This window comes from Carassius carassius, chromosome 22 (assembly GCF_963082965.1).
Source record: "Carassius carassius chromosome 22, fCarCar2.1, whole genome shotgun sequence".
NCBI lineage: Eukaryota > Metazoa > Chordata > Actinopteri > Cypriniformes > Cyprinidae > Carassius > Carassius carassius.
Genome location: NC_081776.1, coordinates 15,073,020 through 15,087,460, shown reverse-complemented (window position 1 = coordinate 15,087,460; position 14,441 = coordinate 15,073,020). Strand labels below are relative to the sequence as shown.

Genomic DNA, 14,441 nt, shown 5'->3' with positions numbered 1-14,441 from the left:
TGATCAATGAATCCATTGAATCATTTAATTGAAACTGACTATTTGATTATTTTGTCAATTTAATTGAGCCACCCTATTAATACTATATGCTATAACCCAGTCTTAATTTGTTGAAGTTTATTTAAACAATTTTAGTGGCTCCTATTATCCAGTGTCAGCATTCACAGATATATATTAAAGTAAAACATAAAATGGGAGCTGTCGAATTTAGAATTTTTTGAAGTTTGAATTGTAAGTGGATGATAATGTCTTGTTTTTAGGAGTGTAGTGATCTGGTTTGCCCTGTGGAGTGTCGGCCCAGACTGATGTTGACATAAAGCTAAGTGTGAAACAGTCCGGTCACACCAATATCATTTGCTCTCTGGAAGCATGTGAAATTATTGATTGGAACACCAGAGTCTCTAGGCAGATGTTGAATGTATTTACCGAGATTAATTAAAATTTCTGCAAACAACACATAACAGTCAGAAGGGGACAAGCCTATCGATAGACACGTATGGCACTGCATGAAATGTCTCTAGGAAACCAGTAGACCCTGTGACCTTATTTATCCCACAAATACTTTCCCCACATTTGGTGGAATATTGACAACCTGTCCTCCAACCATTACGCTCGTATAGGTCGTTTGTCCAAATCCCTGAAATACGACCCATTAGAGCATATACTACAATTGCGCCCCTATCGGCAAAAGGTCGTTTTCATATTAATGTTTTGTACTCTTTTATTTGCACTCTGATTTGCGTTTTGTGTAGCTCAGTTGGTAGATTATTGCGTTATACCTTGATATGTTATCATGGGTTCGAGCCCAGAGAACGGACGTGCACGTAAAATGTATATGCTCAATATGTCAGGATGGGTGGTGGAGGGATGAACTCAATTGCAGACAGTTGTCACAGCAACACAGTTTAAAGAAACAAATAACAGGAAAAACAAAATCCACGAGGGGGCAAAACAAGGGCTAGACAGACGAAGGATGACTAAACTAGACTAACACTTGACAAACTAGACTACAACAGAAACAGGAACAAACTATTAACTTGACAAGACTCTCAACAGGCTTACTCACGGACAGCTCAAGGTTAGACAATGTACCGAAACAGGACAGAGAACATGAGGAGATTAAATGGGGAGCAAACTAATCAGGAACAGGTGACACAGGGGAAAGCAACAATCAAATGATTACGAGATGATGACAAGGGGGCGGGGTAAGGTGACAAGACAACGCAAGCACATGGCCCAAACAAATGGCCATGTGCTTGCACATAAAACATGGGCCTGTCATGATCCTGCCCCAAGACCAGGAAAATCAGGACACGAAGGCAGAATCATGACAGAACCCCTCCCTTAAGGAGCGGCTTCCAGACGCTCCTCAAGGGAACATCAAACACGGGACATGACTGACTGAGACAGAGACACAAACCAACAATACATGACAAATAGCAATAAAGGCAGACACGAAAACACGACAACAGGGTTGGGATTAAACAAAAAAAATAACAAACACTGGAGGGGGGCGGGGGTACAACAAAGTTCATAGGGGGCAGTCCAGGGTGAACAGGTGGACTGGGGGTCTTGAGTGGACAGGACGATGGCTGATGGCGAGGGGTCCGGGCAGACTTCGATGGGGACACATGAGGAACAGTCTTGGGAGAAACAGTCCGGGGTGATGTGGTGACAGGGGTGACCGGGGAAACGCACAGGGGTACAGAGGGCGAAGAAACAGGAAGCCCGACCGGGGAAACAGCAGGGGACACAACAGGACACATGACTGGGGGTGTAGCAGGCGGCCGAGGAGCGGAGAGAGGAATGGAGCTCACAGAATCTGACTCAGAACCCACGCTCCACATCTCTGCCTTGGAAACAGCGTTGTCAGTAGCGTTGTCTGTAGCAGTCTCTGGAACAGCGCTCACGGCAGCTGACTGGGGTTCGGCGCTCACGGCAGCCGACTGGGGTATGATGCTCACGGCAGCCGACTGGGGTACGGCGCTCACGATAGCGGGCTCTGGGACAGCACCTGGGACAGCGCTTACAGTAGCGGGCTCTGGAACAGCACCTGGGAGAGCGCTTGCGGTAGCGGGCTCTGGGACAGCGCTTTGGACAGCGCTTGCAGTAGCGGGCTCTGGGACCGGCAGAGATGAAGGGCGAGAGGCTCCCTTTCTCCTCCTCTTCCTCTTAGGTCGCGGTGTGGTAGTCATAGCCGGACTTGTGACTGGTTGGAGAAGCTCAGCGGGATCTGTGACTTGCGTTGGATGGGCAGTCTCGGACAGCGCTGACTCAGCCGAGGATGACTCCGACGAAGAATCCCACGAAGTCCGTCTCCCTCGTTTACCATGAAGATTAACAGGCGTGGGAGGTGCCTCAGGATTTGAGGAGGGATGTGCCTGAACCCCCAGTGTTGCAACGGCCAGGAGACGACCCTCTGGGATCACTGACAGCTTGGCCGAAGGTGGGGACCTCGAGGGGGAGACCTGCGGCTCCTCCTGGGAGACACTCTCCCATAGTTGGGCATAGTTCCGCAGGATCCACTCACCCTCGGACGAGTAAGGGAGGGTGACCCTCTTCTTGTCAGTAGGGGATGACAGCCAGCATTGTTTGCGGAACTCCAGTTGTCGCTGGAGTTCGGAGTACCCCCTGTCTGCTGAGTTCCTTCTTGGTCGGTACATTCTGTCATGTGGGTGGTGGAGGATGAACCCAAATGCAGACAGTTGTCACAGCAACACAGTTTAATGAACAAATAACAGGAAAAACAAAACCCACGAGGGGGCAAAACAAGGGCTAGACAGATGAAGGATGACTAAACTAGACTAACACTTGACAAACTAGACTACAACAGAAACAGGAACAAACTATTAACTTGACAAGACTCTCAACAGGCTTACTCACGGACAGCTCAAGGTTAGACAATGTACCGACACAGGACAGAGAACATGGGGAGATTAAATGAGGAGCAAACTAATCAGGAACAGGTGACACAGGTGAAAGCAACAATCAAATGATTACGAGATGATGACAAGGGGGCGGGGTAAGGTGACAAGACAACGCAAGCACATGGCCCAAACAAATGGCCATGTGCTTGCACATAAAACATGGGCCTGTCATGATCCTGCCCCAAGACCAGGAAAATCAGGACACGAAGGCAGAATCATGACACAATAAATCATAATATAGCATGATTTCTGTTAGGGTTAGGTTTAGGGGTGGTGTTAGGTGTGGTCATTCGAACAAATAAACCACCTAGTAAAATATGTATGAATTACTGTGAGATCGGTGTAAAAAGTCCACGCATTGCATTTAAATAAATGTGCGTTTTGATTGGTAATGACATTATAGGTCATTATTACTGTCATTATTTTTACGCCTGCTAGAGGCCACTTAACTTTAAAACTTAAATATAGGTCGTAATAAGGTGCTTGCACAAACGACCTAAATGGTCGTTTTTTATTGGAGGACAGGCTCAATATTGAGCACCTTCTCATTTCCACAATAATTACATTTCTGGTATTTAATTTTTGTCAGCATTCAAAGATGGAGGGCAAAGCTTTTATTAGGCTTGAAACATACTCTGCGGAAACATCAGCACTGAAGGTGAAACTGAACTGAATCAGTGAACAAACATCGGAAGGACTGGTAAACTTCTTGAAAAAAGGGAAGTGAAGATCACAAGTCCTGAGGCATGGCGAATTTTAGGACTGAGAAAAGGATTGAGTAGGTCCCTCAAATTGTTCCTTCGACTGGTGCGCTGTAATTGACACAGTTGCCAGAGGAGACAACATGAATAAATATTGGATGACTGAAATCGTTGCAAATTGGAGAAGGTTTTTCACCCTGATTAGACTGACTGTTCTTAATGGGTAAAATATATTTTCCCCCTCAATAGCGCTGTTCCGAAACCTAGAGATATTTTGCTGTCAGTTTTCTTTACATCGGGTAAAACGATTGATTTTGAACATTCTACACAGGCAGCAAGCCACACAAAAATGGTTCTTTTCTTGTGAAGCACACAGGGGATTTGACTCCTCTAGTTAAAAAATCTTAAAGGAATACTAATAGTATTTAATGACAAGTTGGAACCAATCTAAGCATCCCTCTTAATGAGATAAGGCATGGGGGGGTGTCATGGGGGGAATAAAAAATCTGAATTTCAGTATATCCAGCTGGATCTTACCAGGATGACCGTTAGATCCCTCTTACAGGGTTTGTATTCTCAGTGGGTATAGTTCCAAATTGTGATAGAATCTCAACTAGCATTTCAGCTGATTGCTGTTTCCATTGTTAGAATTTAGCGTTTAACTTCAGCATGTTGCTAAGTTAATGACTTAGCTCACATAAGCACAAAAATACACAGCACGCAAATAATGGAGCAGATAGTCAAAATAGTTTGATATTAGTGTGTTGCTAAGCTAATGGCTCCACATTCTTATTGGCACAAAAATACACGGTAAAACTTAATATAAGGGTCTCTTAACTAGTTGCTTATTAACAAGCATATTACTAGAATATTAGCCATTTATTGGTACCAATTAACCACATATTAATACATTCTTATTCTACATTCCTAATCTTACCCAATACCTTAACGCAACAACTACCTTACTAACTATTAATATATAGCAAATTAGGAATTTATTGAGAGAAACGTAGTATTTATTGGTAAATAAATGTTTCCTGTTCTAAAGTGTTACCATTATGGACAAAGAACTTGTATCAATACTTTTCTTAATTGAATCAAATATAGGTTTAAATTTTTTTTTTTTTTTTTTTACCTAATTCACCATTTTGGATCATTTCTGTCACTGTGCTTATTGCAATGATTTCTGAGAATGAGTTATCTTGTAAAGAAGCATAATTATGTTTAGGTTTACGCCTACCTTTTGAAACAGCCTTGGCTTTTGGCCCAAATATATACCTACTAGTGTTAGCATATGCTAATATACCTTTCCTTGTGTCTAATTATTTACCAGGAGATGTGATTGTCTACATTAATGACGTCTGCGTCCTGGGCACCACTCACGCTGATGTGGTGAAGCTTTTCCAGTCGGTGCCAATTGGACAAAGCGTAACCCTCGTCCTTTGCAGGGGTTACCCTCTTCCATATGACCCGGAGGATGCAGCCATTACATTGCCGTCCCCCCTCAGTCTAATTGATCATCATCTGCTGGTCAACGGACGGAATAGCTACGACAGCTACATGGAGTACATCTCCCGCACTGCTCGCTTCGTCGACCCAATCCAAACGACACTGGCGCAGCCTCACCCTGGAGACACCCACCTGGATGCTGGACCACTGGAGGACAGCGTCTCAATGGCGTCGTCAGGGGCGGCTGGAGGAGAGCTTTTAACCATTACCATGGTGAAAGGGGCGGATGGGTTTGGATTCACCATAGCAGACAATAATGGAGGACAACGGGTGAATCAGATTCTGGAGGCACAGGGGTGCCCGGGGCTGTGCGAGGGCGATCTGATTGTGGAAATTAACCAGCAACCCGCGCTAACACTGTCACACACACAGGTGGTGGAGCTGCTAAAAGAATGTCCTGTTGGGGCTGAGGCCATGTTGGTTGTGCAGAGAGGAGGGGCAGGTAAGGAGACTTCTGATTTTTGGGGGGGGTTGTGTGTGTTTTCACGACCTAACATATGGAAAGGCCTCTTAATTAGTTTATTAGTCCATCTTGCCTTTCTTAGCAGTTTTATAATTCACTCCTTGGCTTTTTCGAAGCGCTGAGACATGCTGAAGAACAAGCTGTTTCTGCTTTTTCCGACCTTCACCGTGCAGAAAAGCATTGTGGGTAAAAATAGACTCTGACACATAATTACAGTAGTGTACAAACATGCATATGCACTACCTGTGTCCTCAGTATATTTATATCCTGCATTCTGTACAAGGACTGTTGCATAATATGCTTTCACAAACACACACACATCTAAAATTCACAAGCCAGCACAGTTAAAGACTCTCTGAAATCAGTTTTGTAGTTTTAGCAAGTCTTTTAGCATTAAGGCTATTTATATGCTAGCCTATGCTTTATTTACTGTTGCTTGGCCAAATATAGGAAGCCAAATCAGTCATTTCAATAGGAATCTGCACAATAAGGAGTTTTACATCTGGGCGAAAAAGTTCCCCATGTACAGTAGATTTCGCTCATGTTTAAAATGGTCACGCAAATTTGCAGCGCTAACCAACAGAAAGCTGCTTGGTTTGAAAGTGACTTTAGTGAGCTTTATGCACTACTGTGTTATTGACAATAGAAATAGGATTTTTGTTTGCCCACAAAATGTTGCCTAAATTTTGCTAATGTAACCACACCTCAGTGAAACAGACCAATGGCAAAAGGCTACTAGCTATTGACCCCTTGGATATGTCCCAACTCCTATCCAGGAAAGAAAACAGCAGTCATCAAGCCATTTCTTTGGCTTCACTGAGTCTTTAAAGTTATGCTAAAATCAAAATTGTTCCCAAAACTGATGCCAAACAGCTATTTAAAGCTTCACACATGGCATTTCGCAGTGATGTGCTTTCCAGCACACAAGCACTTCCTACACTCACGTACACCGTGTCCCAGACACCTACACTGTCTCAAATACAAATTATGGTTTGCTGGTTCAGTGTCTAGCTCTCAAGGGGCAGTGAATCAGAGCTGATTATTTTACAGTGCTGTTGATTACTGCTGGTGCTAACTTGTTTCTCACCCGAGAATAATTACAGATTCTAGATTTTTTGATTCTCCCCAATTACTAGAATGTTCTTTTATTTGTTTCTTTATTTTATTTTAATAAAGTATAATATTTTTTATTCTTTTTTTTTCACTTCCCTCAAAACCAACTTCCCTCAGTACAATACCGTAACTCAATAATTCAAATATATATTACAAATATATATTAAAGTTTAGATTTTTTTTAAAAATTGCATAAGGAAATGCCTACTATATGTCCTGAAGTATTAGATTTATACTTCTTCTTTTGGTTTTCACAGATGTGTACCTAATTTTGTGAGACTGACAGGTTATTTTTTTTTAAATCCAGCAGCATCAAAATCATCCCTCATACTGAAGGGTTTATTTTGACATTTATTTTCATTATTTTGGGATGAACAAGGTCATACAGATAGTTTTTATAGTTTTATATAATTTTATCATTTTAAATTAAATTTTCTTTTATTTCTTTCAGCTGAGCTGAAAATGTGTTTGAAACTATCTGGTAGTATTGATGTAGTCATTAATTCAAGTGAATACTAGATTTTTTTTTATTCATATTTCTGTATTCAAGTATTTGACATTAAAGCGGTGGTTGATTGCGATTTTACTTTTTTAACTTTAGTTAGTGTGTAATGTTGCTGTTTGAGCATAAACAATATCTGCAAAGTTACGGCGCTAAAAGTAATATGCAAATGAGTATCAACTTTTAAATTTCTGGCAGTTTAATGCCTGGAAAAACAACTCGTAGGAACTACAACACGCTACTTTTCTAGAAACAGCGGTAATATATATAAAGGTAAAATATATAAATAATAAGGCATTTTTTGGTTTCTTTATTAAGCTTGAAGACATGTTACACTGCACCTCATAAACACAATAAAGCCAAGAAAAAAGCAGTCAACCACCCCTTTAATGTAATATATCACAGTGATATTGGTTGACGAGTGAAAAAAAACATACATATGTGAGAAAATGGAAGAAGCTGAATTTTGAAACCAAATTTAGGTGACTATGTCTGAACATAGACTAATTCAATTCTATGACTCATCTCTTTTTCAGTTCTTTAGCCTGTTTTGTCTGTTTTAGTACTCAATAATCAGAGGTATGCATACAGCCTGTCCACCATATCAGTGCCCAGTAAGCATATAATTTGATCTATAATCGCAGATGGAACCACTCACGTTTTTTGTGTGTTTTTTTTTTTATGCCTGTGGTTTTAGGCCGAGATTGTCATTCATGTTAGGAAATGAAAATGTAGTAAAAGCCAATCGACATGCACCAGTCTATATTGTAAAAAAGCATACAAAAATGAGTACAAAAAATGGCTTTAGCTCTAACTGACACCTTGACTGAGATCATATAAGCCATTTTTAAAAGCAGCTTGAGCCAGTGTGATTTATGACCCGTATTAATCAGAGTGTCTGTTATAACCCAGAGAGAAAGGGAGAAGGAAAGCAAGGGAATAAATAGATAAAAATTCAGAACAGAGAGGGAAAAGATTGAGTTCTTAACCATCACTGTAGCAAAATTACAACATTTGTTCAAAGCAATTAAGTATCTTCATAGCATCAAATAAGGAATAATCTCTTACTAGGATTTTTTTTTCAGCTTTTTCAGGTTCTCATTTCTGTAATGTGATAAATTGTTAACTACAGTTAATTAAATTTTGACAGGTGGTTTTTTTTTTTTTACATGCTTCTGTTATTTTGATTCATTAAAGGAAATGCAGAAAATGCTACCATGATGCATAAATATTTCAACATTATTTTTTTCATGTTACAGTAATGAGAATGAAGCACTGTATTTTGCCAGGTTTAGACACTCTGTTTACAGTGATTAGAATTGGAGAAATAAAATAAGTTAGATTTCCAATACAATGTCAGAACTCATCTCTGAGGGTTCACAAGAAAATAGGAAAAATTAAGTGAAGAAGAGAAAGATCTAGAGAGGCATCTTGAGAGTTTTTGGTTTATTATGTCTCTCCTCGACTGTATGTCAGTGCAGGTCAAAGGTTTCTGAGAGAGACATTAAATCCTTGTTAAGCCCCAGTGATCAGTATGCTGGATTACAGCCTCTGTGCACTTTACATACAGTATGAAGCACGAATGCACTCCTAAGCGCACACTCTCATAAGTACACATGCATAATCATTGTAGGAGCATGTCTGGTATTCTGCTAATTATACTGACTCCAAAAAGTTTGGGGAAATTTAATGAACACAAATGTATGAATGTCATTGCATTATATAACAAAATATCAAAGCAGCATTTGTTTTAAAGGATGGCAGAAACATACTTTTCAAGCAAAACATTTCACTGAAAACATTGCATACTTCACTTCAAATCATTGAAAAATTAAGTCAGTTTAAAACTAAAAACCTTGACAAAAGGGACTTCAAAATAAATGTGTTTTAAGGAATATCTCTACATTTATTTCCTTGTAAACTACAGTTTGTTTGATGGTATACCTAATGCAATGACATTGTGATATGTGTAAAGTCTCTGCAATTTCCAGGCTGCTTCAAAACTGGGCATTCAGCTCTATTGTTAGTCAGTTTGTTTGGACCAGTGAAGGGTACAGAGGTCATCTTGAGTAATTCCAAACTCTTTGGAGCAAATTACAGTAAGACTATCCGTATTCATTCATTTGATGTCAATGTGCTGTGATTTGTACTTACAAGTAAAGTGTAATGAAACTACATGTACATTTTGTTTAATAGCATTTGTGTTTGCAAAGGCACTGACCCACAACCAGGGTGTATGTTTTGTTTCTGGTACATGTCGGTAGACACACTTCTGTGGCACTAACAGAGTCAGCGTGCTTGAAGGTCATTTACGGTCACTTGAATATGAATATGGCCTGATGTCCCATACATCAGCAATCTGTCCCATTCTTTTCCTCATCATATTCAGACAGACTGCACAGTGAGCCCTGAAATGCTAAACAGCCTGTAGCATCACGCTACCATTCGAGTTTAACATCCGTCTGTTCAAACATGCCATGAATGACATAAGGAGGACAGAAGATGATTTGCACAAACCAACAGTTTCTCTCGCAGGGTCAGTTTTATTCAATGCTGCTTCCATCTGTATTTATCTGCACCTCTTCCTTTCTTCTGTCCTTTTGATGCGCTATATGCCAAGTTTTCTGAAGCCATACAACTTATTTAAGTGAGGAAAAAATCTCATTATTCACTAGACAAATTAACATCTGAGTTTGTAAGAGGAGATCTTTTCAATTAATGGGTTTATCCTATTAAAAAAAAAAGATTAATTGACTAATCAGTTCTGAGTTCAACTGATTCAGTGATTTAGTCACAAATTTAGATTTTGTTATTTTCAGTTTTCATGATAAAATGTTAGGTTTTAGTTTGGGATTTTAATGTTGGAGTTAGCAATAGGGTTTGAAATAGGAGTCGGTGCTGAGGGATAAGATCCATATTAGACTAAGGGGAGGGAGTAAGGAGTTTGGTTGGTTGGATCATGGTTAGAAATGGGGTTAGTTCTAGATTTTAAAGTTTGGGATTGTGGTCAAGGTCAGGGTTCAGTAAAAAGTGCAGGGAGATCATGATGGATTTGACTTGAGGTTTGGAATTGGAGTTGGTGCTGAGGGTTGGGATCTAGGTTAATAGGAGAAAGGGACGGGAGAGCAGAGTTTGGGATTAGGGTTAGATCAGTAGATTTAGAATTTAGGGAGTTGGATTCAGTGAAAGGATCAGGAAGTCCATGATGGATTGGGTTGGGGTATGGCATTGGAGTGCGACCTGAGAGTACGAATCCAAATGAAGGGGTGGGAGTAATTGTTTAAGATAAAGGATAGAAATAGGGGTTGGATTTGGAATTTAGGTTTTTTGGTCAGGGTTCAGTGAAAGGACCAGGGAGTCCGTGATGGATTTAGGTTGCGGTCTGCTGTAGGAGTTGACACTGAGAGTTAGGACCAGGTTAGTTGAAGGGATGGGAGTAATGGACTTGGGGTTTGGGATAAGGGTTAGAAATAGTGGTTTGATTTAGAATTTAGAGGTTAGGGTCAGGTTTAGGGGTTAGGTACAGGGTCCAGTGAATGAATCATGGAGTACACAATGGATTTGGACTGTGGAAACATGTTCATCCATCCATTCGTTCTCTAAATCACATGTCCTGTGTAGGGTCGTGAGGATGTTGGAGCCTATCCCAGTGTTTCGGCCAAAGGCAGGCAAACAATCTGGATGGATGAATGCTAATGTCCTACTTTGCTAAACTATGTGAGTCAGTCACATAAGGTGTAGCTCACTCACACGGGGAGATGTTTAATGCCAACATTTAAAGGCTTTTCTATGAATCCAATCAGTAGAACGGTTCAGGAGCATTTAGACAGCCTATTATACGCCCTAATAAAACTGTCAGTGTTTCAGTGAAATGATGTGCCACTTCTTAATGTGCTGCAGTTTGGCCCAACTGTCTCACCACTGGACACTGGACTGAGACTCTCTGTCTCTTTTATTATTATGCCAATTTTCTTTATCCCTGCTGATCGATTCTCTTCTTGGCTTCTTTTGATCTTTGGTGTGGAAGTCTAAAGCTAAATCTCAAGGCTTCTCTATAGTGTAACAGTGGGTTGATTGTTTATAAATGTCTCATTCATAATGTCCAGATGGTGATGTGGTTTTACTGCCAGATCTCTTTGTCTTTGCAATCATTTCACTGTCCCACATGTCTAGCACTCTTCACTTGTGAAAATGCCCTTGGCTGCTGATTTAAGTGCATTTTGGCATGTTCCTCTGGAATGGTTATCAGTTGGATCTGTCTTTGAAGAGCAGCTCATGGATCAGAGTCTTCAACCAGACAAAAACCCTTCCAGAGCGCCATCTGCCGTTTCAATGACTGGCTTATTAAGTGAAGATCTTGTTGTTATCAGATAATTGTTGCACTGAAATGTCCCTGGGAGCGTCACTATGACAGCTTTAGTATGACAAACAGCTCAACAGAATATTGGTTATGATGCCCAGAAACAAAACAAGTTTTCCAGAAGAAATTAGTTAACTCTTTAGTATAAAGATCAATTCTCACTATTAACTAGTTGCTTATTAGCATGCCTATTATTAACATATTATGCATCTATATTCTACATTCCTAATCCTTCTCATACCTAAACATAACAATTATCATACTGACTATTAATAAGCAGCAAATTAAGAGTTTATTGAGGAAAAACTTGTAGTTAATGGTTTGTTAATAGTGAGAATTGGACCTAAAAATAAAGGGAAAAATGATTACTTCATGTCTGAAATTAAAGAAGCCAAATTAATTTTTTGTAACTATTGTCCATGCTGCATTAAAAAGCTTGACTTGTGATAACCAGGCCCACATAAAATCTGAAAACACACAATTCTGCAACAATCTGTTTATTTTGGCCAACATTTAGAAAGTTCTATATAACTATATATATATATTGTTTTGTTTTTCACAGTACTTTCAAAAAGCTTATCTATATACAGTATATCTATAAAGGCATGTATTTAAATTTATATGCACATTTTTAAAAAGACAGCTCAGCACCAAATAAAATTAAATAAATAATAATAAAGAAAGGTTTTAGTGTATTTTGCTAATGGTGACTAGATTTTAAAGCTGAAGCGTGTGGTTTCTGCCCTACTACTATATTGTTTTAAGACTGGTTTGCCTTAGATTCTCATTGGTTTTGCTTGTCAGGATGCTCAGAAATCAACCTTCAAAAAGCTCTGAATATTAAGCTGGGATAGAAGAAAGTATTTTAATGTAGAAAACCCAATACTCTTCAGCTCTAATTTATTGTCAGGTTTTATTTTTGACACATTTGTCAAGTTTATATATTTGAGTAATTTAGACGGTTACACAAGGTGGTGAATATCATTCAGTCTTGTGCTTCCTGTCTCACTGTTGTCATGGCCACCAGTTAAAGCATCTGCTATTTTGGTTGTACTGTAGCTGGTGTTTAGAGGAAATGTTCTGTCTAGCTTGGTGTGTGTGTATGTGAGAGAGTATGCTTGCACTATTTAAATTACTTTTCAAAGCTTGCATTAATATCTTATATGGTGTGATCAATCCAGCTTATCAGTTATCCTCTTCGCTAGCAGCTCTATCCATCCTAAAGTATGTGTGTGTTCTGGTATATAAGGTTTATTAGGACACAAATGTGTATAATGACATTGGTACTACAACCTAATCATGGTTTATGAGGACAATTCCTGTGTCCCCATAAACCATAATTCTTAAAATAAATATTAAATGGTGTTTTATGAAATAAAAAAATTGCTAATAGTTTTATGTGAGGGGTAGGTTTAGGTGTAGGGTTGGTGTAGTATGATAGAAAATACAGTTTGTAGAGTATAAAAACCATTACGCCTATGGAGAGTCCCTGTAAACCACATATACAAGACACGTGTGTCTGTATGTGTGTGTGTGTTTGTGTGTGTTACAGAAGCAGATGACACTTAGCTGGTTGAGGAAAACAAACGCCTCTCAGCGTCTCATCAAAGAGCTAATTAGTTCCAGCTCTACTTATATTCTCATTAGCTGATTTATAGCCATTAACTCAGATATAGGCATTGGACTATTGGCTTACCAGACACACGCTTCACAATTTCAAAAGGAGCTTATGGGGACTTGACAGTGGATGCAAATGTATATATTTAAATACATGTTATTGAATATTCAGTATTTAATATTGCTATATTTGCAACACTCCATATGTGCCGTTTGGTACATATATTGAATATATTCTACATGTAACTTCATTCCTTGAGGTGCTCAGAAGTCAGACTGCTGCCTACTGGGTCTGTGTGTATATTATAAATAAATGAAGATTAATGCTCCCCATCTGATCTCTGTGCTGCTTAAATCTTGTTGGGTTAATGAAATGAAACTCAGTCATAAAGTAACAACTATATGGTAAGCAAGTCACTGATTTGTGGCAAAGTGGACATCAGGTGTCCTGAGTGTCCACAGCATAATTTTATCAGTATGCGCTAGAGCTCCCACGTGAAAGGCTGGAAGAAGATATCATTATGCTTAAAATCACAATATACAGAAAATCGCCATTGTCCAAATGAATTCTTGGCAATGGATATTACTAATCAAAAATTAAGTTTTTATATATTTACAGTAGTAAATTTACAGAATATCTTCATGTAACATGATCTTTACTTAATATCCTTATGATTTTTGGCATAAATGAAAAATCAATAATTTTGACCCATACATTGGCTATTGCTAAAAATATACCCCAGAGACTTAAGTTTTGTGCTCCAGGTTCACATATATATATATTATATATATATATATATTAAATTGAAATATAACAGCAGGAGCATCAGCAGCGACAACAATAATAATAAATAAATAAATTAATTATTAATGATAATGATATTAAATTTGATCATAAATCATAATTAACCTTTATGACAAGTTTGCCCTGCTATATTCTCCTTGTTGTCCAAACACATATGAAAAGAATCTTTCTATACTGTAAGATCTTCTCTCCCTGTTGTCAACCTCCCCTCATGTGATCACCAATTAGTGAATAGAAAATTTGGAGAAGTAGGTAACTCTTCCATTATTACCAGATGGCAGGATGTTGTGGGACACATTTACTGATAGAAGCCTGACTGGATTGGGTTTTCTCCTAGTCTCACCTGCATCATACACATTTACGGCATTTGATGAATATTATTAGCACAATCTGCTTTATATGCGTCAAGGATGTTGCAGAATCTAGGACGTGATTATTTGAATG

The 14,441-nt window shown here is 39.1% G+C and overlaps 1 protein-coding gene across 9 annotated transcripts in view; it reads left to right on the top strand.

The window, feature by feature from the left end:
* LOC132099039 (membrane-associated guanylate kinase, WW and PDZ domain-containing protein 2-like) overlaps positions 1-14,441 on the top strand; it is a 230,025-nt gene that overhangs the window by 164,864 nt on the left and 50,720 nt on the right. For all 9 annotated transcript variants that reach the window (XM_059505420.1, XM_059505419.1, XM_059505418.1 and 6 more), the window contains exon 10: positions 4,962-5,579. In XM_059505420.1, the coding sequence (XP_059361403.1) occupies positions 4,962-5,579 (618 nt within the window). The remainder of the gene's footprint in view (positions 1-4,961; positions 5,580-14,441) is intronic.